We start from the raw sequence: 27,683 nt of genomic DNA, 5'->3' as shown, positions 1-27,683 counted from the left end.
TGGTGTCTGTTTTTTATTCTGTTTCTGCATTTATTTGTTTAGTCCCCCCCCCTCCCCCCGTACATTTTAGTAAACTTGATGAACCTGGAAGGAAGTTTCTTTCTGATATTTGCTCATTTTAATCTGTTAGTTAAAGTGTACAAAATTAAACGATCAAAATGTTCTTATTGTGCAAAGATGCAATACAGGAGAAGGGCAGAGAATAACTTATAGGGTTACATTAAAAACAATCATTAGTATGTAGAAAAATGTGGGACTGGAGCAATGTTGAAAAAAACATGCAAAAACCGGTCAATGAGGCGACGCAGGACCAGGGTCAACACTGAGGATGCTGGTGAGCAGCGGTTGTGTTCGACATGGACCAACACTTTCCTGCATTCTCCACACGCCTAGACTAAGAACACTGTAACACAGAAGGACTTCCTTCTAAAAAACAATTCCCGGCCAATTCTCCCAAAGCATTGAGGGAAAATGTTTCCCAGTCCAATAAAACTAGCACTGCACTTTTGAGCCACAATGTTAAAAGCAGTTTCATGATCTGGGGTTCGTTTTCTTCAGATGCAGCTGGAATTATTGGCAAAGTAATTGATTTATGAAATATTGGATTTATTGGCCTGATTGACTCAAACTCTTTAAGGATCTTGTAGGTAGCTAAAGACAAGTTGTTCAGGATGTACTTACTGTATGTGACCTATAATCTGGAAAAAGGTTTAGATATTTTGGACCAGATTTGTAACAGTCTCCCTTTTTGCATTTTGTTAAATTTTCTTTTTTACATTTTATTTAAAAAGTTATAATTTTCTGTGTGCACTTCTGTGATCAGCAGCCGATCTAAATATGGCCAGTGCAGTTACAACAGGGATGCTCAAAACACTTTTGGGTCTGACCACGTTATAACAGCACGAACTCCTAAATGTCAAACTTCTGAAAATGATCAAGATAAAAGTGAAAAAAATCATTTTTCAAACTTTACAATATAGAATACTAGGATTCATTATATAAACACAGTTTGAATTAGAAAGCAACTCATTTGGATTAAATGTCACCTTGTTTCATTACCTTCAAGACTAATTTGCTGTGAGTGATGCTGAACTGATGCTAACCGCTTGCTTTAGGCGGGCTAAATCATAAACCTTAATCCACATTCAGACAAGGCAGGTAAATCAGCATAATCGCCTTCTTTTCATGGATAAATTAAAAAAAGAGAGGACCATTCATAAGCACTTCTTTTAAAGACTATTTGCCACGGCGGCAAATGAGATCTTTAGTGTGTTTGGGCTGCGTTTTGTCAGCCTGCCTCAGTGGCTGGATCGATGCCACGCAGAGAGAGCTGCTTGGATCAGACTTCCCCGACTCCTTCAAGGTCTTAGCTGTCTGAAGATGAAAGGTTGCTCCGTGTTGTTTCTGCAGTTTTACTGCACAGCCTGACAATGGCCTGGGGTCTCAGTTTGTGTTCCAGGTTAGGCGAGTCAAACCGCAAGTCAGTGAGAGAATTTATCACTCGTTCTCTAAAGCGCTCCCCAAAAATCACCATTAAAATGACACTTCTGATAAAAAAATGAGCTGCTGGCTTTCCTCCTCAAAGAGGCGGTATTATCTTTAAATCCTAGTTTGTCATGAGTTTAGTGTGTGTGTGTGTGTGTGTGTGTGTGTGTGTGTGTGTGTGTGTGTGTGTGTGTGTGTGTGTGTGTGAGTGTGTGTGTGTGTGAAACCTTGTTTCAGTGTTCCTTCGTGAACCTAACCGTGGTAATGTGGGGAAAACTGCATATGCTTTCGTATGACCCCAGTTTTCCTCAAATCCGACCGTCTCTGTCTGTAATTATCAATCATAATCATGACGCATCATCTTAAAGACGTCCCTCAGTGTTAGTAAATGTGTTCTAAGAAAACAAGGATGTTTGTGAGTTTTTGCAGAAATGTACTTGACTTTATTTTTATAGCACTTTAAAATACAACTCAGTTGGCCAAAGTGCTTTACACACTTTTAAAACAGAATAAAAACAGTAAAAAGAACTTCCAAAAGCCAACATTTCAAACAGGGTTAAAGGTCAAAGGGGAAAAAGAACATTTTAAGTGAAGGTTTAAAAGACAGAAAGTAAGTCAGCCTGCCTAACATGTGAAGATAGTTCACTCCAGAGTTTTAGTGCAATGATGGAGAAAGCAACGGTTACCTCCTTACACTCTTTGTTTTTAGAATGAGTAATAAAAACTAATGTGCCAACCTGAGCGAGCAAGAGTGCAGATGAAGCAGGTCTGACAGATACTGAGAGCAAACAATTAAAAACCAATGAAGTTAAATGAAAGTAAAGGTGGAAGATTTATCCAATCCTAGTCCTAATCCTAAAATGAACATCCAAACTCATAGACATTGGCAGCTTTCACGTCTTCAGCCGGGGTCCGAGCACCAAAGGACTTTTCTAATGTATGTCTGTAAATCTCTCTATTTATCTCGTTCTGTCTGTGTGAGTCTCTCCAGATTAAATATAAATGTATTTTATTTAAAATTGAAATTCAGCGAGGAAGCCACTGAAATGCTGCTAAAACTGGAGAAATCTGCTCTCATCTTCTGGTACCAGTTAATAAAACGAGCAGCAGCATTTTGGACCAGCTGCAGTCGAGCCTGTAAAGTTTTGTTAAGCGTTCAGCGTAAAGTGCATCGCAGGAATCACAAAAGCCCTTTTTCTAGTGATATTGTAGAGTGTAGAGTCCAAATAAATGACTGATTGATAACTCCCTGCTCTCAGTCTGACGACTGGTAAGTGATTCATTGATATGAAAATCTAAGGTTTTCAGTAATGTAACACCTAAGTCTGTCACAGCAACTACACTTTAAAACTTACAAATAGAGTGACTACAGACTCCACGGGAAGACGTCACTATGACAAATATTTAAAGCAATGTTGCAGTCTCACAGCTGCATATCCAATCATTATAATAGGATAAGCATCAACCTATGATCATTTCAGTGTTTAAACTGTGAAACTAATCACTAATAACTTCAAAGTGGGGAGAATTTTGTAACATTTACTTATATTTATTACAGAGAAATGTCATAAAGCAGCAGCAGTGACACCTTTTTTTCTCCAAAATCTGTTAAAGATCAACAAAGATTTTGGCTTTTATTTATGCCTCGAAACACACACTGTTTAAAACCCCAAAATATTGCTTTATATGAAGGATTTATTCTCGTTTTAAATAGATGGTTCCAAATCTATAACACATAAATACATAAAATGTGAGCTGCAGACTATTTTAAACTATTAAAAGCTCTTAGTGGAACGTTAATCTGGCATAGAAGTTTACGTTTTGTAAATCTGTTTTTAATGCAGTCGAGACACAGTGAGGTAATAATGAACCTGGAGAGCCACCGTGGTTCCTGGAAAACCTTCCTGTCAAACATGCCTTTAGTGAACACAGATAAAAGGCTACCGTGTTGTGCAGAATTGCATCATTCTATAACATATATTTCTGCTCTAGATCTGCAATAAATAGTTGATCATATATGATGTTACATTATATATGAGTGTTTGGACAGCAGGTTTGTGGCTCCTTGTGATGGCCTCGACCTCACATTGGTAAAACTGACCCAAACTCCTACCTTTGGTTTGCCTACATTTATTTTACAGTTGCAACATTCAGTGTTAATTTAGCAGTTATTGGCCGCATTTTTCAACCCTACCTTTATATTATGTAGTGCACACATAAGACACCTGGATGGGCAAAAAGTGGGAACAGGGGCCAGAAGGACCTGAAATCTGAAAGTGCTTGGTAGCTGGTGTCATGATTGGTGGTTAGACGAGGACCAAAGTGTAGTAACGGACTGGTAACAGGATACTTTAACAATTAAACAAAGTGCCCAATGAGGAATTAGGAGCTTAAATACTGAGGCAGGTTGGAGAATGACGAAACGCTGCAGGCGAGGCAATCAGGGGAAATGAGGAGCAGCCGAGGCAGAGTACAAACAGGGAGCTGAGGAAGGGAGACTGATTAACCAGAGAGAAGCTTAACACAGATAAAAACAAAATAACAGAAATAAATCTGAATGAATAAAGAACATAAGAATAAACTAGAAAAGGAATGAATTAAAACTCAAACACCTTAGAGAACTTAAACAACATGGAAATGGTAAAAACAAACAAAAGAAATCAACAAACTCAAACAGCTCAGGATCAGAGCTGCTGGGGAGAGTTTGAGGTTTACATTCATGTCAATTCCCCGTTGTGCATAATTGGTTTAGCTGAATCTCAATATAAACTTACACTCTTCTTCTTTGTGGCATGTCTGTGTTTTTGCGTGAGGATATTACACTTTTGTTTAAGTTAACTGTCTATTTAGACATTTTTTTTTTCTAGTTACCAGTAAACCTTTTTAGAAGCTGACTAGTTTTGTTACACCCTGAAACTTTTTCTTTAGATTTCAAACAAACTTCTGCTGCTCGATCTGTCACATTCTGGTAAAGATTAAATTATTTTGTAATTACACATTTGTCATAGTTTGTGCTTTTTGTATTTGCTTTGAGAGCCAAAGAAAGCAGATATTATACAGTTATATTATACAAAGCAACTTTATTAATGGACACAGCATGGGGGGCTTACTTACTGTTCTTTGTACGATGTGTGTTTTGCATTTATGAGTGCTGGGATGGATTTATTCATTGTGTTATAGTGAGACTGAGGAGCACTACTTACTCATAGAAAAGCAGAAAACCTACTTTTTTTTTTTTTTTACCTCTGATGATGTCGTTGCCTTGGCTTGGTTCTGATAAGTTTGAAAGACTTTACTTAGTACTGGTTAATGTATCTGCAGTTGACGTTTTTCTAGTTTTTCAGACCTAGAAGGACATGTTGTAGGAACGTGTCAGGCAGGTGGTTGGTGTACTCTGGCTATCTTCTCCCCTCTGTTGACATGATCCCCTCTGCTGTAGGATCACTTTTAATTGAAGAGGACAACCGAGTGGAAAGGTCAAGAGTGAGGGAAGCAGCAACTTCAGCAGAAGAGATTTAAATGTTTCACAGAGAGGGAAGCAGAAATGAATGAGGAGGTGAGCAGACCACATAGCCATTCAGGTTGCATTGTCACAGAAAACCAAAGGCGACAATTCAGAGGAAACAGGAACCTCAAATGAAAACAAATGCATCTATAAAAGCTGACAGAGGTGCAGCGTTAATGCAAACATTCCCAGGGAGCCCTCACCGCACACATTTCCGTAGGCACTGACAAATTTCTTTCTCACTGGCCTGTAAATATGAGATCCTCCATCTGAACTGAATCACCTGCATGCTGCTGCATGCTGCTCACCTTTAAGAACACAACCGCACCAAAACTGTCTTCCTGTTGGATTTTTATTTATTTTTTTACCTCTGCTGTCAGTTTATTTGGCACTTTTTCTCATAACACACCTGAAGGATCAGCAGAAATGTCTCTGTGCAGATTTCATCCAAAGCTAAACCCAAACAGAGGTTTGGAAAAAGGAAGAATTTGACGAAATAACCTTTTATAATAGAACTACAGCCACAAGTCATAGTATTAAAAAAAACAGTAAGAGGAGCAGAGAGAGAGGAAGAAGGCAATCTATATCAGAATTAGTCCTTTTGTCAGTTAAATGTAGAAATTAAATTAAGAAGGAAATGTATAATATAATAGTGTCTAAAGTGTGTTTCTTCTAATTAAGGAATTATGGAAAACATCCTGACTAATTATTGCTCCACACGCTGAGGCGCTTCACTAATTAATTTGTCTGCCAGAGTTGCTGATTTTCTATATTTAATGTTGTTGTTTTTTTATATAATAAACAAGATGGTCTACAGGAAATAATGTGAAGCAGTAAACCTGTACAAAACAGTGATGCTCATAAGATTTATTTTTATTTTTGAGATGCCAAGAATCTCCATTTTTCTTTTACAGGTGAAGTGAGATCTTCACAAACAACTTCTGTTTTAAAGAACCTGTAATTAGAGCAGAATAATCTAGTCTATCTTTGACTAGTTTATGTGTTGCAGTTGTCGTATTTCTCTCAATCCACAGTTGTTCTTGTTGTTTTTGTAAATTTATCACCATCAGCTCCTCACTTTCTCTCAAACACGCCCAAATATAACACTCCTACCTGGGGCAATGCAAGCTGTCAGGTTGTTTTTCTCTCTCTCTCTCTCTATGACATCTTGTAACGCTGAAATATTTACGATTTTCTGCTTTAATCACTCAACATGCTGTACATGATCTGAAATGTGTATGAACAACACATGACCTCAGGTCTATCAGCCTCTTCTCCAAACTGGACCCAATGCAGAACCATGGCTGTTCTCTCTCAGCTCATTGCCACAGAACATTTCCCCTGTAAGGAAGGTATTGTGTACAAATAGATTTGTATAAAGATGCTTTAGCAGCTTATTTCACTTCCTTGTGGTTCTGGAGAGTTTATTAGACACCTTGTTTGATTGTAGTCCTGCTCTCCAAACCAAACTAATTAAGTTCAAGTTTGTCATCCAAATGTTTTTAATATTTGCTGCTAGCTTCCATCTTCCCATGTTCTATTTTGTTAAATTGTTTCTACATTTTATTCCAACTGCTTTTATTCTATCTTTATTTTACTATAATTTAATAATTTAAAGCACTTTGAATTGTAATTTAACTGCAAAGTGCTATATAAATAAATGTGCCTTACCTAATCTGAGTAGCCTACTGTTGGTTGAACGTATTTATGTGTGTTTATTCATCGATAGCAGGTAGAAAACATCCTGTGGCAAAACTAAGCAGCACCTGTTTATGAACCCTGACAGAAACCTCCATGCTGATCATAAACTAACCATAAAACTGACCTATTTTCTGTGTCTCTGTGTGTTTTTCCACGGGGTGCAGGTGATGTCGTGGGTTTCGTGTGTGGGTTCAGGGCGCAGGATGACGGCCGCCAAGCTCCTCCTTCCTTTCCTTCTTCTTCACTCATTCTGCGAAGGTGAGTCCTCCATCCTGCTGATTGTGCGTAAAGCCGCTAAGACCGGTGTTTCATTTTGGGAGATTTGAAAGGAGGAGAAGGGTATTGAGCCTGCGTCATTTCCACGCCGCTCAAACGTCCCGAGCTCAGCGCATGAGCCTATGTTTCAAAGTCTTTGTGTTCTGCAGCTGCAGAGAGACGAGCGTGTTGCTTTCATTTGCGGGAATCCGAGAAGTTCAATTTCAGTTATTAAAAACTCCTGTGAAAGCTCCGTTAAAACACAAAAGAGCCGCCTTAAAGAATCCATCAGTGGAAAACATGAAACTCTAACAAAAGAGGGCTTTAAATAAGTGTCTCTCTTCTAAAAGGCTGTGTGAAAAACAAATTGCTTAAGGTTTGATCGCAAAGCTTTAAAGCAGCAACAAGTAGAACCTCAGGCTCCCACCGTCCTGGCAGACGTTTTAAAAACGTTTTTTACATAAAGGCAAAACCGGAGCACCAAAATATTGTTGCTTTTTATTGGCACGGCCCATTTGGTTGAAGGATGATTTTTTTTTTTTTGTGTCTTGGTTTTACTGAGAAAAAAGTGAGGATTCCCCAAGTCGCAATTCCAAGTGGCAAAGTTGCTACTTTCTGGTCAAACGTGACCTCTAAATCCAACATGGCTGCCATGTGTTTATCACACTGAGCTATATTATACACTGGAGTGCTGATTTTGACAAAAAACTGAAGTCACTGGCCGCCATCTTGCTACTCTCACAGAATCATATAGGATTTAGTTGCAACAACAAGACGTTTTCTGGCTGTGTGAAAATGTTGCATATATATATATATATATATATATATATATATATATCATATATCTATTATATATATATATATATATATATTGTATATATATATAATAATGTTATATAGATAGGGGATGTATCGTATGTATGTATATATACTTTATGTATGTATATATATATATATCTCAGAAATCTCATAATCTTATATATTGGATATATTAACTATATATGTATGGATAGAGATCTATAATACATCAGATATCTAGTATATGTTGTAGATATATAGATATATATAGAGATCTACATACATATACATACATATACATATATATACAGACATATACATATATATATATATATATATATATATATATATATATATATATATATATATATATATATGTATATGTATGTATATATATGTATATGTATATATCTCTGTATATGTCTCTATCTCTCTCTATATCTATCTATATATATATATCTATCTGTATGTCTATATATCTATATACCTCCCTCTCCCTATCTCTCTGTATGTATGTAGATCTCTCTCTATCTATCTCTATCTCCCTACCTATCCCTCCCTACCCTATATACCTCCATACCTCATCTATATCTCTCTCTCTCTATCTATCTCTCTATACATATATATATATATATATATATATATATATATATATATATATGTATATATATGAAACATTTTCACACAGCCAGAAAACTTCTTGTTGTTGCAACTAAATCCTATATGATTCTGTGAGAGTAGGAAGATGGTGGCCAGTGACTTCAGTTTATATATATATGTGTGTGTATATATATATATATATGTGTGTGTGTGTGTGTGTGTGTGTGTGTAAAGCCTTGATTTCATGTACTTTTATTGATTCTGGTTTACAGACAATAAAACATTTAATTCAGTGTCTCAGTAAATTGGAATATTACATAAAACCATTAGAAGAGTATATTTTAAATGTTTATCAAACTTCCAAAACATCTGCTCATTGTTATGCTCCTTTTGCATGCATTACTGCATCAGTGCAGTGTGGCATGGAGGAGATCAGCCTGTGGTTCTGCTGAGGTGTTCAGGAAGCCCAGCTGGTTCTGGTAGCAGCCTTCAGCTCATCTGCATCGTTGGTTCTGGTGTCTCTCATCCTCCTCTTGACAATACTCCATGGATTCTCTATGGGGTTCTGGTCTGGTTCTGGTCAATCAAGCACAGAACCACCATGGTGACTGAACCAGACTTGGTACCTTTGGGAGTGTGGACCTGTACCAAGTCCTGCTGCAAAATCAAACCAGCACCACCATAATGTCATTTTAATCTTTTATGTTGAGTTACTTGAACAAACTTTGCACCACAGAGCTCCGGTCCAGTCTCCGGTCCAGTAGTGGCTTGACCCAACAAATGCAACATTTGTAGGATTCTTCTGTGCAGACTTGATTTACTGAGCCAGATTATTGAATGATCTATACTTGGCGATCCTCTCAAGGCTGCGTCCCTGCAGCATCTCTACCTTCCACTAACCTTTCCCTGCACTCTGTGAACAGCCAGCAGCTCATGTGTGTGTGTGTGTGTAAATATATGTTTTTGTATATTGTTATTTATATATTTATAAATGTTAGATATATATATTTAAATAAATAAAATGCAAAATATTTCAGCACATGACTTTCTCAGTACTTGATAGTTTTAGAACATAACATAAAAGTATACGGCATTTGACATTTTAAAAGTTTTAAGCCCCCCTGAACATGAGAAAATCCTCGTTATTCGATGCTGTAGCGCACATATTCCCTAGTTACTGGGGGAAAATAGGGAGTACCAATATGGCGGCTGGTGGCTTCAAAGCGACTCGTTCTAACAGCAGCTATTAGCACTCCAGTGTATAATAGAGATCAGTGGTTTATTATAGCTGCGTGAAAAAGACTTAGTTTGCACATCTGATGGATTGTAACTCATTAACTCTTTTGCTTCCAGTGCACCCATCGTTAGTGTCCACGTTTTAAAGGCGCTCACTGAGTGCGTAACGCTCAGACGTGTTGGGTTGTAGACGTCATCTTCCCCAGACCGTGGGATTTAGCCGCTCACGAGTTGCTCCAGCTTCTCTCCTCCTTCCTCTCCCTCTCTCTGTCCCCGGCTCCTTCCATCAAGCTCATTAGCACACTGACCTTGCGCTTGCTTCGAGCGTCGCCTCTCTGATCCAGCAAATTAGATTGATGATGGCGGCTGTGATTATTTTTGTTGCCGTAATCCATCTGCATTTCTCTATCCACGCGGTGCTGACTCACGGTAATTAAGACACAGGTACAGACACGGGCCCATTAACCCTCTTCCTCGCCACCTTTCATCCAGTAAAAGCGCTCGCCGCGTGCTCGGGATGTGAGAGCCGCGCTGACAAGCCGGAGACGAGCGTTTGGTTCTGCTCATAAGGGCGCGTGACAGCAGGAGAGCCTCCTGCTTTGAAAGCAAAGATTCAGTCAGTCGAGCGTTCTCACATCAAACAGTTCTGGGCTGGCCCTCATCAGCAACGTGTCGATTTGTCTTCCAGACGACTCAGTTGATCAAAGGCAATTTGTTCCCTGGTCTTTTAAAAGAATCTGCTTGTATCATACCGCCGTCTGACACGACGAAAAGCTGCACAAACACAATTAACCCCCAAAACAGCCGATTAAAGAGCATGCATGACCGGAATAAAAGCTTCTGTTTCACGCAGAAAAGACCAGGAAGATCTTTCTGTGTGAGCTGAAAACATTTGAAGAAAGATTCAGATTAAAGTTACAGGCGGGACAAATGAGATTTAGGATGCTAGTTTAAACAAATGACCCATTTAAATGGGAATGCTGGAGTAAAAAGCAAAGTTTTCAGCTCAGATGTTTCCGTGACATCTCAGGGAAACCGGAGATCCTAATTTGTAGGATCATAGAAAATAAATGCAGCCATAACTTGTTTGGTTCTGGTTCTTGAAGGACTCTAATGATCCGTTGGGTTCACATATGACCAGTTACTCTGAGATATTCACTCCCTTTATAGACAATTTTTGACCAGTTTTGTTAATTTTCAGATTTGTCATTTTACAAACAGGTGAATCTACAACAGGATTCCTAAAACAGGATTTTAGAAAAATTCCCACTGCCTAAAATTATGTTTTTTACAGTAAGAAAACTGATTGAGTAAATACATGAAAGCAGCTTTCTTTGCCCTGTTTTAACTTGTTATCGCTATGATCTGCAGATTTTAACCTACTGGATTCTCATTGGTTGCTTTTTTCTTTGCAAAAAGGACACGTTATCTCTTTTTAAACTTAAGTTGCAAAAGGCTTTGACTGATCCACTTTTTCATGATATGGACACTCTTACTCAGGATCTGTAAGGGATCATGCTGAGACACTGAAGAATAAAGTTGAGCATCCTCAGCATATATGGTCATAGATGTGTGTTGCACAATAATCTGAGACAAAGGGAATATATAGACACCGGTTTATTAGTTTTTCTTTTTATAAATCAGAAAATTGTGGCATGTAATTCTATTCTGCCTGTTTTCCTGCACCTTAAATCGATCAATATTCTTTGCAAATGGACAATTCTAACGTGAAAAGACTTGAACAGTCAAATGGGTATGAGAACTTTTGCGAGGTGCTGTGTTGAACTAACCCAGGAATAAAGGCACACACCCCTCTCCTGTGTAACTACTCTGGTATTGACACACTGAAGAACACATTGCTGGAAATCACAGCAGACAAGAGGTTTGCAGGTAAATGTCTGCTGTGCAATGAAATTCTCTGATGAATCACTGAGTGTCGCTCAGTGATGACAACAGGGAGGCAATCATCACTGTCACTGCAGGCTATGAGTGAATTAATAGTGGAGAAGAGCCCTGCTTCATCCTCATATTTCCCAGTTTTGGTTCATTACCATGTCCATTTCCTCATTAGAGTTCATGGAAAAAGTGCCAAATGTACAATTTAGCTATTTTAAAAATTATATTTCCCTCCATCCTATATCCTGATAGCTGCAGAACTAAAGCAGATGGTGAAATTAAACACTTTGTTTTCAAGACAATTAAGACAGTTTCACCAAATAAACATGTTTAGGAACATCTACAGTTGAACTGTGCATCCCGATTTGAGTCTGAACTCATCTCAATGTCATCTGATGACGTATGATAGAGAAAAGTAAAAAAAAAAAAAAATGATCTTGTGCAATTCACAAAAGCTAATTGTAAACTGAAAATGTAAGAAAATGGCCACAAAGGTCCCTTGTCTGCCTGACAGGAGCTTTGTTCGGCCGTATCAATGCAGCAAAATAAACATTTTATGTTCAACCATTCAACCATTCAACTAATGGCTTTTAAAATTACTTTTTACAAATTAGATTAATGCTCATGCTGCTGTGCAGAAATACAATGCCTTGCAAAAATATTCACCTCCGTTGGCTTTTTACCAATTCTTTTACATTCCAACCTTATATGAGAGAAAAATATTTGAAAAATTTTTTAAAAAAAATTTAAATTGACAAATAACTGGTATGTGCATATGTATCCACTCCTTTTTGCCTTGAACTCCCTAAAATTGTGCTGCAACCAATTGCTTTCTAAAGGCAAGGCAAGTTTATTTATAAAGCACTTTTCAGTAATAAGACGATTCAAAGTGCTGTACATAAACATAACAAAATACAAACAGGAAAGAAAGAATTACAAACTGAAGGAAAACATTACAGATGAAGCACATTGCATTGGAACAGCAGCAGCAAGTCAGATACAGGATAAGGCAAGCTGGACTACAAACTTGAACATCAACATTTAAAGGCAAATCTATATATATGGGTTTTTAACCTTGATTTAAAGGAACTCCGGCTTTCAGCACTTTTACAGTTTTCTGGAAGTTTGTTCCAGATCAGTGGAGCATAGGCAAAATTTATTTATATAGCACAATTCAGTACAAAGACAATGCAAAGTGCTTTACATGATTAAAATATAGAAATATAAAACAGAATAAAAGCAAGTACGAATAAAATGTAGATAGAAAATAGAACATTAAAAAAAACACTAGTGGTGTTTCAGTTAACTAGAACAGTTGAAGGCAACCCTAAACAAACGGGTTCTGGATCAGCTGCAGCTGTCTGATCCACTTTTTAGGCAGACCTGTGAAAACACCGTTGCAGTAATCAATTCGACTAAAAATAAACGCATGGATTAGTTTTTCCAGATCCTGCTGAGACATTAGTCCTATAATCCTGGAAATGTTCTTCAGGTGATAGAAAGCCGACCTTGTAACTGTCTTTAGATGCTTTTGGAGGTTCAGGTCTGAGTCCATCACTACTCCCAGATTTCGGGCCTGATCATTGGTTCCTAGCTGAAGCGACTGAAGCTGTGACCTAACTTTTGATCTTTCCTCTATTGGTCCAAATATTATTACTTCAGTTTTGTTTTTATTCAACTGAAGAAAATTTTGGCACATCCACGTATTGATTTCTTCTAGGCATTTACTCAGTGCTTGAACTGGTTTATAGTCACCTGGTGACATAGTGATGTAGAGCTGTGTGTCGTCTGCATAGTTATGGTAGCTGATGTTGTTATTTTTTATTATCTGAGCTAGGGGGAGCATGTAGATATTGAAGAGGAGGGGACCCAGGATGGACCCTTGGGGAACCCCACATGTGATTTTTGTCATCTCTGACGTAAAGTTACCTACTGATACAAAAAAGTCCCTGTCCTTTAAGTAGGATTTAAACCAGTGGAGAGCTGCACCAGAGAGGCCGACCCAGTTCTCCAGGCGTTCTAACAGAATGGAGTGATCGACAGTATCAAATGCTGCACTGAGGTCCAACAGAACCAGCACGGTGGTTCTTCCACAGTCTGTATTTATATGGATGTCATATAAATACAGACTGTGGTGAGTACGGAAACCTGACTGGAACACGTCAAAGCGGCTGGTCATTGTTTAGAAGGTATTTAACTGTTATAAGTCACATAATTAGTAAAATGAAGTCCACCTGTGTGCAATCTAAGGGTCACATGACCTGTCTGTATAAACACACCTTTTCAGAGGTGGCAGCCTCTTGGGCTACAGCCCCACTAAGCAAGAGGCATCACACCATGAAGACTAAGGAGCTCCCTGATAAGTCAGGGTGAGGTTATAAAAACTATATGTTCCTCCAGAATACCTCCAGATGTATCATCTTTAAAGGAAAGCACCTGGCAAATCTCATCTGGTTTAAGAGGAAACATTGACAGGTGTTGCAATGACCTAGTCAAAGTCCAGCCCTCAATCCAATGGAGAATCTGTGGTTAAACTTGAAGACCACTGTTCACAAGTGAAAACCAACATGAAGCAGCAGGAGGAGTTTAGCCTGAGGCCAGATGTGGTGAACTCACAGAGACACCTGCAGCTGGACTTGCTGCACAAGGTGGCTCTGTCTACAAACTAATGACTTTAGAGGGAGTGAACAGTTAGGCATGATGAAGTTTTAATTATTCTTTTTCCTATTTGATTTTTGTGTCAGAAAAAGACACGGACTCTAAATGAAATGGTGCAAACTCTGAAACAATCCATTTTAATTGCAGGTTGTGAGGCAACAAAACACGAGAAATGGCGAATAGGGTGGATCCTTCTGCAAGACACTGGATGTCATGTCAATAAAATGATATAATAACAGACTAAAATATTCAGAACAAAATGTTGGTGCCACTACTGCAAGAATCATATGACCACACTGAAGGGATGAGAGAGAGGCAGGAGCTGAAACATAAATCTATAACTCACATATATAAATCTAGAGCTTTAATACGTCTGCCGAGTAATAATAATTGAGATTTCAACATTAACAGACTTGCTACCAGAAAATGACTTGATTATGTTGAAATTACTGGGGAAACAACATAAAAAATGCATCTGAAAACTGCATCAATTCATAGTTGAAATCCTGAAGCACTGAGAACCTGCCAGCACTGCCAGCTGTTAAAATGACTCAACCTGTTGCAGGTTTCCTTTCTAAGCAGGTTTATTGATGTTTCAGAGGAATAGGACATTTGCAGAAGGTCAGATTTCAACAAATATGGAAAGATTTCATGCATAAACCCAACATAACCTCTGAAGGTGTGTTCTGCTGACCACATCTTTGTCCTGTTTGTTTGTGATTCTTATTTCCAGACCATTCCTCAGACATTCAGTTTTTAAACCATGGATACTTTAATATTTTTTAATTGTTGCCTTGATTTACCACGTTCTGCTGTCCAATCATGATAAGTCTCTAGTGCTTTGTGTTCATACCTTGAAAGCAGAGATGGAGTCGCCGTGGCCACAAACGTACAGCAATCAAATCTGCAGCAGATGATTAATTGCTCTGTGTTTTTAAATGTAAAGCAAGAGAATGACTTTTTTTCTCTCTCTCTCTCTTCTCCACAGGCTCCAATCAGCCTCCGCGCTTCACCAATTTCTTTTTCTCAACATATCTCCTCATCTATGAAGACATGCCTATTGGTGAGTCTGACAAGCGTCAACAAGTTGCATTAAATGTGTCAGTGGGGTCTTAAGAGGTGCAGCAGCCCGGTTGCTTCTTTTTGAATGTATATGCGCCGCAGAAACACGATCTGTGATAATATACGTCAACAGTTTATGCTCTGACAGATGCGATGACATCTGTGCACTCATTTCCTCCCATAAGGCAACTCCGTGTTTAAACATGACATAAAATGTACCTCTTAGAAGGATAAATGATGTAAATTTTAAATGCCACAGTAAGATTATTTACAAACTTTCTCCAAGAGCGTCTGTTTTGGGATATTTTTCTGAGAATCAAATACGAGGTTGTGTCCAATTTGTTGCAGAGCTGTTATTCTCATACTTATAATTTTGTTTGTTGCAGTGATTGACGGGGCAATTTCAACATGTCTGGCTTTTCATCTTCTCTGTGTGTCATTGGCTTAGAATTAAAATCCTTTTCGTGGGATTGATTTGATTGAAGTTTTATTTTTTTTTCATCAAATGAACTTTACTCTTCCCCAGACTGTCAGCAGTCTGAGTCTTGGATTGTTGTCTTGTGCTGACGTCCTCTGAGCTGTTGTTTGTGAATGGGAACATGTCTCGGTCTTTCCTCTCTCCATCCCACCGCGGCAGTAAAATGTGTAATATATTCTTCTTATTCAGTTTGGAAAACTGTCCAATTTTAGAACAAATTTACATTGGGTTTGACTGGCAATAATTCAAAATTGTCCATTGTTGTCAGGTAAAAGGTCAAAGCTGAGTGCCCTTAACGAGCGGGTGAATCAATGAGTGCTTGTAAAAGTTAGTATAAACATTTATTTTTGATTGTTTTTTTTTGTTAAACTTGCAGTTCAGGGACACCAAAATAACGTAGGAAGGTATAACATCAAAAAGTTGGAAGTATTAATGTGGATTAAATTGGATACACTCCTGGTCGAAATCTTAAGATTGAGGACGCCCTTACAGGTATTTGCAATTAGTGGTGCTGGAGGATAATTGGGTTGAAATTAGAGCTTGAAACGAAGAAGAGAGAAGAATCACGGGGAAAGAGACAAAACAGATGGAGTAGGAAGATTGTTGAGAACTGCACCTAAACTCAAACATGCTGTTTACAACTGATCAAAGGTTTAGCAGCTAACTTTAGAAATTACAAAAGCTTTGATGTCATTTCCTGTCAGGCATTCAAACGCTCGTCCGTCTGATGGCAAAGGCAAAAAGGGCTTTGTTTTGTCTTTGAACACGGTTCAGCTGCACAAGCAAGTCTTCTGGCTGATCAGGTCTCGTCCACTGAGGTGAGATGCAGTAAAACATTTTAAATTTAATAAAAAAAAATCTTAGAGAGGTTTGGGACAGACAGGTAAGGTGGGAGACCACCGAAGCAGTTCCCCTGCGCTCGGTTGGAAGAGCCGATTGATGTTCAGCAGATCCTAATCCCAACATCCGGTCCTCGCTGAAGCTGAATGTTCCACAACAGCCGTAACAGGGAACCTCTGGGAAACAACGTTAAATAAGAAAAAAAGATTTATCAAGGCCACGTCTGCTGCCTTGTCCCCAACTTGTCTGGAAACACGGAACACTGAAAGGTGGAGAAAACGTTTTACTCTACGCTACAAAAAACCAGTTTAATCTGGACGCTCCTGATGGATGAGGAAATCCCTGGAGATGTTTCCTTCGGTGCACAGTGGAGGAGGCTTCACCGTGATCTGCAGAGGACTTTCAGTCAATGCAACAGAGGACCTTCAGGTTGCACAGGTGTGTGAAGCTGCTCCGTCTGTGCAGGTGTTGCACCAGGAGGATAAGAGCAATGTCTCTTCCTCCCATTTCTTCTTTTTGAATTTTGAGGCCCAACTTACAACTTGGTTGCAATTACCAGCATAGTGCATAAGAGATTACACAGTGATGTTCTCTGAGTTTGATTCTGCTTTACCTGAATGTTTTGCGCTGTAGCGAGCAAAATGATGTCCAACCATCACACTGGCAGCGGTAAATCCAGGACCTTTGCTCCGTATAAGTCTGCCGTGTTGGTTGTTAAAGGGTAAGATGATTCTGGACGCGGCGGTGAGCCGGGACACTAACCACAGAAGGACATGGATGTGTTTCCCCAACCTATACGCCTGGGTTGCTCTCTGGCCATGAATTAGCGCTGTGCCGTAAGTCAGCCGGGCCTCGGTCCAGTACCGCCTTCCACTAGTCCATTGAGCTGTCAGTCATGTCCTTGGCCTGCTCGGTAATGGCTTCCCCCAGTGATGTGACGGTGAGGGTGGATAGAGTGATCAGGCAGAGGCCATTTGTCAAGATTATAGTTTATTAGCTTAGCAGATGTCCTCATGGAGGTGGTCCTTCCATTTAAACACACACACACTGGTTTAAGAGAAAATAGCATGGTCTTTAGTAGAGGATGATGAAGTTTTTGGATGTTTAATCAGTGCACTGCAAAAAGGGAACTAAAAATAAGTGGAATTTTCTTGGAATGAGTGTATTTGTCATTGATTTAAGCAGGTAAATAAAATTATCTGCCAGAGGAATGAGTATTTTGACCCCTAAAATAGGATAATTAGATACCCTGCACTTGAAATGAGATGAATTGAGATGAATTGTTCCTATTTTAATTGCAAAACTCGTATTCCATTGGCAGTTCATCTTATTTATCTGCTCAAATCGAGGACAAATACACTCATTTTAAGAACATTATGCTTATATTTAGTTCCTTTTTTGCAGTGAAACTTAAAATTACATATTGTCCAACTAATGTTTCCAAAAGCGTCCTGTAATTCCCATCTAGGTGAGTCTGTAAGGCTCGTATTCAGAGTCGTATAAATGAACAGAACATGCAGCAGCCCTTCGGCGGAGCGGCACAACTTGAGCGCGATGCTCAGGTTTCTGCAACTCTCTCACATTAAGTTACCGCGGCGCTCATTTGGCCGAGTCACGGCGGTGATCCGGCAGCATCTGGTCCATGCGAGCAGCTTGTGACGTGAAACCAGAAGCCTGTTTGTCCAGCGGCTAGCTGACTGACACTAGCACAAAGAGGCCATTGACACTGCGGCGCAGAGATGAGGAAATCCACTCCTCCAGTAAAGCTGATCTCACACGTTTCCCACTCGGGGGACGCCGTGTCATCCTGCCTAGAGAGCGCATCGGTAACCTCAGAGCACGACCTCTTTACCAGCAGACTCGGCGCTACGTGGCATGCATGAGTGCATCCTCCACGTTGCTTATCACATCAACGGGGGCGCAGACATAAACACGGCTGCTCCGTAGCGGGCTAGAAGTGATTCCGCTGCCGTTTCTGAAGCAGCAGGCTCCGACGGGAAGCTGTGTGGGAAAATGCTCTGGAGATGTAAAACATAATTGACACAAGGTCCTGGCTGAGTGTGAATTCACGCTGCCGGCATGCTTAATAATGTGTTTTACAGCCCAGATCAGTCCTGTCTCCATTGTTTGTTGTGCAAGCAGGAAATAACATTCTCAGACTGCATTCTTAGATGAGACTGGACCAAAGAGATTACAATCCTGGTTGTTTTTGTGTGCGTGTTGTAATGTGACAGCTTCTTAGATTCAGATTTGTGTGTTCTTGTACTTGCAGCTGAGTGAGAAAATGTTTTGATCATTTTCCTAGTTAAGTGAGGACTTTGATGCAAAGTGAGGACCTTTTGTTTGGTCCTTACTTTTAGGCTACGTACACACTGCAGGTCTTAATGCTCAATTCCGATTTTTTTGTGAATTCAGATTTTTTTTTGTATCCGTTCACATTTCCAAATATATGCGACTTGTATGTGATCTCCTGTGTAAACTGCATGCATACGCCTAAGTGTCCCGCATGCGCAGTAGAGGACGCGATAACGTCATACGTAGCAAGCGTGCTCAGTGTTTACTGATACAGACTTCATTCATAATTTTCGAATGACAAAGGCAACCTTTATGTGCGTCTGAACGGATCTCTTTAACTCTCTCACTTAAAAACACACCTCTTCGGCCAAAGCGGTGAGTAAACGCGTTGCCGTGGGGCTGTATTGACTTGAAACAGGTGCTTGTTATCGCACAATAGTCAACCTCTATGGCATAGCCAGGTTCATCGTTAGTGACGTTTGTCAAGTATTAAGGACATGTAGGTCAGATGAATGCGACCTGTATGGAGTTAGTTTCATGCCAAAACGTTGTACACAAAAAAATGTGTTGCACACAAATTGTAATATTCTGAGTTCTGTTATGGTTTATGTTAGTTTTAGTTTTTCCTTCTCTCTCCTGTCTTTTATTATCTGGCTGTTTGGAGTTCTGTCTTGTCTGGTTTCTTGTTTAGATTAGTGTTTACTGTTGTAGTTTATTCTGTTATGTCTTCAGAAGTTTCTTAGTTTTGGTTTGTTTGTTTTTTTATCTGTTCTTGTTTTGAGCCTCTGCACTGATGTCTGGTCTAATTACTTACTCTGCACACCTGCCTAACTCCACCCCTGCTGCAATCACCTCTCACCGGTTTCACCTGTTTCCACCTCCATATAAACTGCTGAGACCAGACATCAGTGCCAGGTTGTCCTGTTGAGTTTGGGTGAGTCTCCTCCTGCAAATTCTGTATGTTGGTTTGCTTTTTGGATTTTTGACCCCCTTTCCTCCAGAAACCTGAGCCATTCTGTCCGGTCTGTTCCTGCCTTGTCTGCCCTGCTCGTTAGTTTATTTTTTGTGTCATCTTTTTGTTTTTGACAGCCTGTTTGGATTTGTCCCCTGTTCTTTTGATTTTGTTATTAAAAAGCTTCTTTTAAAAGAAACCTCTGCTGGTCTGGCTGAATTCTGGGTCCTTTCCCTCTGATCATTACACAAATATAACTTGTTTTGTACACACAAAAATTTGTTTCACCCACAAATACATGTTTTGCAAACTGTAGCCAAACATTGCACTCAAAATATCATTTATAAGTTTTCCCCGAGTACAAAACGGTCTCTGCTCACACAAAACAGCCTCTGCTCGCACAAAACAGCCTCTGCTCGACTACGAAACAATTCCACACCCTCTGCGGTAAATGGTGAGCTATTACTTTTTCATCGGGAAAGTTTAGAAATTTACCTGTGGGCTGCTGATGCTAGCTGTGTTAGCTGTGATATCATGTCTTTCTTCCTCAGCCAAACCAGCGCGTTTCAGTTTTTTTTTCGGGTGCGCCCCCTGCTGTCGGGAAGTCTGAACAACAACAACAACTCTTAATGCATCACGTGACTTTTGGCAGAAATTTACCGCAGAGGGTGTGGAATTGTTTCGTAGTTGATCAGAGGCTGTTTTGTACTCGGGGAAAACTTATAAATGATATTTTGAGTGCAACGTTTGGGGACAGTTTGCAAAACAAGTTTTTTTGGGAGAAACATATTTTTTTGTGTACAAAACAAGTTATATTTGTGTGCAACACATTTTTTGTGTTCAACCTTTTGACATGAAACTAACTCCATAGACCTGGCCGTACAGACACAAGTCTGATTTGAAAAGATCAGATACGTATCGCATTCAGGACCACATATCCAAGCGGCCTGGGTCGCATTTGAAAAAATCTGATCTGTGTTGTTTAGACTGTCATTAAAAAGATCAGATACAGGTCGCATATGGGCAAAAAAATCGGAATTGGGTCACTTCAGGCTGCAGTGTGAACGTAGCCTTGTTCTGGTCCAGGAATTAGTTTTAGGACTAAGGTGTCAGTTAGGTATGGGTTGGGGTTAGGTATACAGCAGTAAAAGTCAGGGTCAGGGGTAGGCTATAGAAAGGCTTGAAAATGAATGGAAGTCTGTGGAAGTCAAGGCACGGTCCTCACTATGTACATTAAACAAGGATGTGTGTGTGTGTGTGTGCCAGGAAAATTAAATGTGTAATTAGACAGAGACAACACTTTGATTAAGCGCTCTCATCTTCTGATCCACTTTGCCCTGATTCGGCAGATTAAGCCCTCTACAGAGTAATTAACTTATGGAAACACAATAATATTTGTGGGAAATAAGAAACTTCCACCGCTCGCTGGAAGTGCTTCCTAATGTGGCGTGGCGCGTGCCAGCTTAACGTTCGACACGGATGTGTGATTTGGCTTCAGATCTCAGCCCAGGCGTATTCAGTAAAAGCACATATTAATGTGTTTGGAATAAATTATTGTATAGTCTGAAAATCAATAGTTTTTTTTATTGAGAGGGGAAGAAGCCTCTGAGAAGTGGGAGTACAGCAGAGGTGAAGCTGCTGGCAGTATTGATTACTTTGAGGTTTTTTTTTCAACCACAAGACAAATGAGCATAAAGACTGAATGCATATAGAAATAAACACGGCCCAATATCCAGTTTCTTTTGCCCTTTTGCTGTTGCAATAATAATAATGATGATAGTTGTGATAGTTTTATTGATGAGAGGTTCCCCACTTTGACATTTTTCAGTGTTTTTTATATTGTTAATTTATTCTGCTGTATCATCTCCATCATCCTCAGTGAACTACATAAAACTTAGAATGCATTATCACATTGTTGTTTCTTCATTTACATAATGTCTATAAAACAGTCTCGGCCTTTATTTGATTGACAATAACCGTGGCACACGTCGCCAGGCACTAGCAGACTTCTTGTGTCACCGTGCCAGACTCATGGCACACGTGGGTTTCTTCCTCTGGGATTTAGTGCCGTGTATTTGACTCTGGCACAGTCTCTAATGCCATGATTGCCGCTGGGGCCACTTTGGATTTCACAGACCACTTCAGCTCAGGTTGTTCCCTTGGCCCCCAGGTACTTCTTGTTCTTCTCATGCTCCTCCTTTCTGCTCTTGAATCCCCCAGCTGTTTCATTAGGAAGAGATAAAAGAGTCACTTCCCTTTCACTATTCTAGTCCTGAATTAGAACAATCCGAGAGCAAAACTTCAGCGTTACCAACCAGGGATCCTTGAACTGGCCTTTTTAAACCAAAGTTGGTGTTGAGCTGGGAGGCTAACTGCACAGAACTGCTGGGAGACGGAGGCGGGGCTGCTGAACCGTGTGCTGACCTCAGTTTACAGCTTGAAACAACTGTGCCTTTATGGTCTGCTGCAGTAGTGGCCTTAATTTGACAGTAGATTGACGGGATATGAGGTTAATAGAGAGAAAGGGGAGGTCGTGCTGCAAAAGTCCAGGGCTGGGACTCAAACCCAGGGTTGAGGCCTCGAGGCAAGGCAAGGAAAATTTATTTGTATAGCACGTTTTAGTACAAAGACAATGCACAGAGCTTTACATGATTAAAATATAGGAAAATAAAACAGAAAAAAGGAAAGTTGGAATAAAATGTAGAAAAACATAGAAACAAAATAAAACATGGGAAAATGGAAACTAAAAGCTAATATTAAAAGCAGTTGGACTACAAACTTGACCCAGTGATGTTTCAATTAAACTTATTAACTAGAACAGTCAAAGGTAATCCTAAACAAATGGGTCTTTAATCTTGATTTAAAAGAACTCACATGGGTTACATGCTCTACCCCTGTAATTCCAGATGTTTCAAAGGAACCATCACACCAGCAACTGAAATTCATCCACATTTGCACAAATTTCTTTGTCCTATTTAGAGTTTTCTTTGCAAACTTAAAACTGGAAACATGTTTTCCTAAAGAATATCATTAATTAGAAATTCCAGCATAATACCACATCTTAAATTCAAATCTGAAATGTCTCATCTTATTAAATGCTGCACAGACACCCTAACATCGTGCTTAAATGTGTCTAATATGCAAATGATTTTCACTTTAATTCACTTCTAAATACTGACAGCTCCTGCAAAAGAATCAGGGTAAAAACAATCAGCCTTTTAGTAGGATCCTAGAAAACATGACTTTATTGAAAAAAAAACACAGTATGTTTGTATCCGCACTTGTTCTCCTTACCCAGGAAAGGATACTTCACAACATGTTTACATATACTCTAAAAATTTAGCTTAGATGTGTGAACAGGCAGAAATAACATTTTGTAGAACAATGGCATAAACAGCAAGGTTTTTGGTTGTCTTAACATTCACTGGATGTCATCATTGCTTCCGTATCTTCAAACTGTCTCTGATAGAAGAAGAAGAAAAAAGACATAATAATTTGCTACCACTGAATTCAAGAAGAATACCAAAGTAATTTAATGGTTGGGTTTTTATTTTTTTGAACTTAATAATGAATGCATCTGCATAAAATGTGGCCAAGTTATTGTTGCACTGTCGTGTTCAACAGTCATTAAAACACATAAACAATTTCATAATCTTGAAAACAACAATTAGCTGCTTTAATGTGTCATTATAATGCTGGGATGGCAGTGCTGTGTTACAGTGTGTGTGAGCTGAACAAGGCAGAATCAGGTGTTGAAGTCAAAGTACTTCTGTTAAACATCTAAATAAAGAATAGTCACAGCCGAGTTAGAGAGAATGTGTAAAGTGGGAGAATAGAGCGTGAGGACTGCTCCTCTCTAAGCAGTGAGGCCTCATAGGCTGGTTTTATGAGGCCAACACAATCATTGTCAATAAATCAGAATATTATTGAAAAGGTCATTTGTTTCAGTAACTTAATTAATTAAATGAAACGCTATATAGACCTGAGACTGGAGTGAACCTTCACCCTCCAGCAGGAAAGCGACTCTCAAAATCCAGACACCTGAACTGAACCGTCTCACTAGCATGCAGTCAGGCTCTGTGGAGCTCTGCTAATGAGCTAATACTGGAGTCAGGTGTTGAAGCAGTGAATGGTGGGAATGTGAAACAGATGGTTCAGATCAAAGCACATACATGTGTTAGAATGGCCTAGTCAAAGGCCTGAAACTTTAACAGCGATGTCTCCAGGCACTCCATCCAGTTGGATGGGTTAGAGTTGAGCTGTTTTCTAAGGAATGTTCATCTCTGTCAGCCGCAAACTAAAACATACCTTGACAAAATGTTGAAAAACCTCAGGGTTAGGAATATTTTTTGCAAGGCAGTGAATGTGAAACCATCATAACACGGTGTTTTTTTTTTAAATTCCTCTAGAGACAGTTTTGTCCACTCCTGTCCTCCAAACACTTTCAGAAAGTGAGAGGTGACAGACCTGATTTTGCTCCAATGCCTCTGGCTTGTCAGAGGCTCATAAACCTGAGTTTGCAATGAATTATTTGTAACAAAGGGAAGAGAAACAAGTCAGGAGGCAGACAAAAACCCATTTATAGTACAGTGTTTTGGTGCTTATTGGTATTTTAATTAAGTGTTCAGAACCTTTATGGGCTGTATGTGTTCAGTGTTGACTTCAGATTAATCTTTTCTAAAACAGTTCATATTGTAGTACTTTCTCCATTTTCTCATTTATTTTTGCTCAGGTAAACAGGTTGAGATAAAAGTGATGTAATTGTGTGTGTGATACTGAAATTTATTTTATTGTATCTGTGGAAACGGAATGTGATACCAGGTTGAAGTCAAAGCAGCCACTGAGCTGCTGACCATCACTATACAGCAGGAGTTAGTTGTCCACTCAATCACCGAACGAGCATATTAGAAGTGTATCTGGTCTTTAACCAGGTTTTAAGTTATTGAGTAATAACTTAAAATAAAGCCAGAATGGATAAACTGCATGTGAAAAGATATAATGACAGCGTTGTTGCTTCCAGAGGATTTATGAGGGAAAGAAGCAGATTCTGCAAAACAAACGCAGTTTTATTTATATAGCTCCAATTCACAACACATGTCACCTTAAGGCATTTTCCAAAGTCAGACTCCATCAGATCCTCCAGATTGGTCAGAAAGTTTCCTCTAAGGAAACCCAGCAGGTTGCATCAAGTCTCTCCAAGCAGCATTCACTCCTCCTGAAAGAGCGTAGAGCCACAGTGGACAGTCGTCTGCATTGTTGATGGCTTTGCAGCAATCCCTCATACTGAGCATGCATGAGGCGACAGTGGAGAGGAAAACTCCCCTTTAACAGGGAGGAGAACCTCCAGCAGAACCAGAACCAGGCTCAGTGTGAACGCTCATCTGCCTCGACCCACTGGGGCTTAGAGAAGACAGAGCAGAGACACAGAAAGCACAGAAGCTCACATTGACCCAGGAGTACTTTCTATGTTAGATGGTAATAGAGGATGATCTGCCTCCCCTGGATGATGTCACAGCTAACAGAACACCAGACCAGGTGTACCTTCTATGAAGAGAAAAATGACAGAGAACAAAAAGTTAAAAGTTGAAATAACAACAAAAAATGCCAATTGGAGAACAGTAGGAGAACATAGCAGAGTGAGAGAAATAGACCCTGATGTCCTCCAACAGCCTAAGCCTAGGAAAGTACCTCTGAATAACTGATCGTCTTCACTGTGACCACCTCTATAACAAACAGGAGATTTGGTCAATTCCGGGTCGGCACCGGGTATGTCGAGAAGAAAAGGGCTCAGCTGTGACCAAAGAGGCAACCATTGCTGCCCTTCCCTTTGGGAAGTTCCACAAAGACATTTGCAAACAAGTTGAAATCTGTCATTCACCAGAGAGGAAGAATTCACAAATGGGAAACATTTAAAGTGGTCTCTAGTCTTCCCAGGATGAAACAAGCCAGCAAATTTTCCAAGATCAAGACTGGTCAGTTAGAAAGTCAGTAACCACCTTAGTGGATTCTGGACATTGAAGCTCAAGGACCCCAAGGCTCTGAGACGTGGAGACCTTTGTTTAATTATGTGCACAGATCATGACAAACCTCAAGACACCGTCATATTTACTATTTATTGGAGTTGTTTTGATCAGGTGATTAAACCTAAGCCAATAAAACATGGCACCTAAATGCCTCCATTAAAATAAGGCCATGCAATAATCTCTGGGACAGGTTTACAGAAAAGTCAAATCTACAGCAACTCCTTTCCTCTCTGTTTGATCAGACAAGTTGATAATTTATGTTTTCTGTTTCCCCTCCAGCTCTTCATGTGGGACCAAAATGTAGTTTCTTCTCCAGCATCATAAACAAAGTGCCTTAGCTATCCCTATCTGCTGCTGCCGGTCTGTAGCAGAGATAAGCTCCGCCTCTGTCTAAGTGGAGACGCCTCAAACAGAGAGACAGGCAGCTCAGGTGCATTTCTGCCCCCAAGTTGAAGAAATTTAAACCTTTCCTCTTTAGATTTCAAACCCACCCCTCTGGCTTATGGCTTGGTCAAGTTTGCCCACCACTTCCTAAACGTACCCACAGTTAGCCGTGTGGATGCCTGCTTCCATGCCTGTGTGCGTCACTAATTAACATAGTTAACTTGACTTTCCCAGTTCCTCCAGCGCATTGTTTGCAGCCTCCCAGATCTGACTGCTGTCTAACTCGTGGCTGTGATGCGTGTGAGCGTGGCTGTGTGTCTGTGCAGCCGACGCAGTCCTCGGCTCTCCAGCACAGAGCGGGCTGCTGGGCGGCAGATCAGCTTGGTGCAGCTGCTTATCGGGCCCAGGTGGGTCACGGCTGATACCTGCCTGAGCCGCATGGAGCAGCTAACCTGGAAATTGATGTTTCACATCAGCGACCACTTCTCTTTGCTCCGACGCAGAGAGCCAGCCGAAATGAGAATGGGGAATTTATAGGCGGCTGTGTGTGGGAGCATTTCTGAACGTTGGCCTGTGTTTGCTTCTGCTGGTGGAGGTTTTAGTGGGTTTTTTTTCTCTTTGGAGCCGTGAAGATGGAGTGACTGAAGTGTTAATGTATGATAAAGACCGATATTTCATACGTTCAGCCTGTTTAACCTATGCTAAGATATTAAAATATGATGGCTGTATATCATTTGAGCAGATGATGCAAACAGGTGGCTTAAATTTAAGACACCTCCAAGTCTCTGGATTTATTGTGTATTGTCACTATGCAACAAGCATTTACAGCAGATAAAGCTGGAGCAACGTGAACGCATGAGGAACACGTGTTTCTGCAGGTAATGGTGACATGATGTGTAGGGTCATCTACAGAGAAACAGGGAGATCTTATTTCTACATGGACAAAGAAAAAGACTCATTGGAAAATGTCAGGACAGAGAAGCTAAATAATTGGACCAGGCTATAGGTAAAATTGTGTGGCCTTTACACCATATAGGGAATTTTCAAAGTAGTAAAAAAAGCACTATGTAACATCTTACAGATGTCTTCAGATTTTGCTCTTTTTGCTGCACGTAAATGTTTTTATATAATGAATAAAAGTTATTCAGATAAAGATAAAAAGCTTTTCCAGGTTCTGCAAAAGCTTTTTTCTCTGCTGCCATCAGACTGTTGAACTGCTGTTGAACTGCTGAACTATAACCCATAAACTCTGCACAACATTCGCATATTTGCACATTTTGCATTATTGCATCTCCATCTGGTATTACAAATGCTGCCGAACTCTTAGTTTTTAAATGCATTCTTTCACAAATGTCCTTTGCACAATCAAATTCTGTACATACAAATGGTTTTTAAAAAATACTCACCTGTACACTGTGACTTCTCCTGCATTGTCTACATTTCAATTGTTTACTTTTAAATCACTGCTGCACCTTATACTGTAATTTAATTTTATTGCAATTTACAAGCTGTAGG

At 39.8% G+C, this 27,683-nt stretch overlaps 1 protein-coding gene across 1 annotated transcript in view; it reads left to right on the top strand.

Annotated features, from left to right (window-relative positions):
* Positions 1–27,683, top strand: part of cdh23 (cadherin-related 23) — a 263,409-nt gene that overhangs the window by 14,569 nt on the left and 221,157 nt on the right. The window contains exons 2-4 of the mRNA XM_036126497.1: positions 4,925–5,041; positions 6,856–6,949; positions 15,123–15,197. Of these exons, the coding sequence (XP_035982390.1) occupies positions 5,030–5,041; positions 6,856–6,949; positions 15,123–15,197 (181 nt within the window). The 5' untranslated portion in view covers positions 4,925–5,029. The remainder of the gene's footprint in view (positions 1–4,924; positions 5,042–6,855; positions 6,950–15,122; positions 15,198–27,683) is intronic.

This window comes from Fundulus heteroclitus, chromosome 22, assembly GCF_011125445.2.
Source record: "Fundulus heteroclitus isolate FHET01 chromosome 22, MU-UCD_Fhet_4.1, whole genome shotgun sequence".
Lineage (NCBI taxonomy): Eukaryota > Metazoa > Chordata > Actinopteri > Cyprinodontiformes > Fundulidae > Fundulus > Fundulus heteroclitus.
This window is presented reverse-complemented; position numbering and strand designations above follow the sequence as displayed.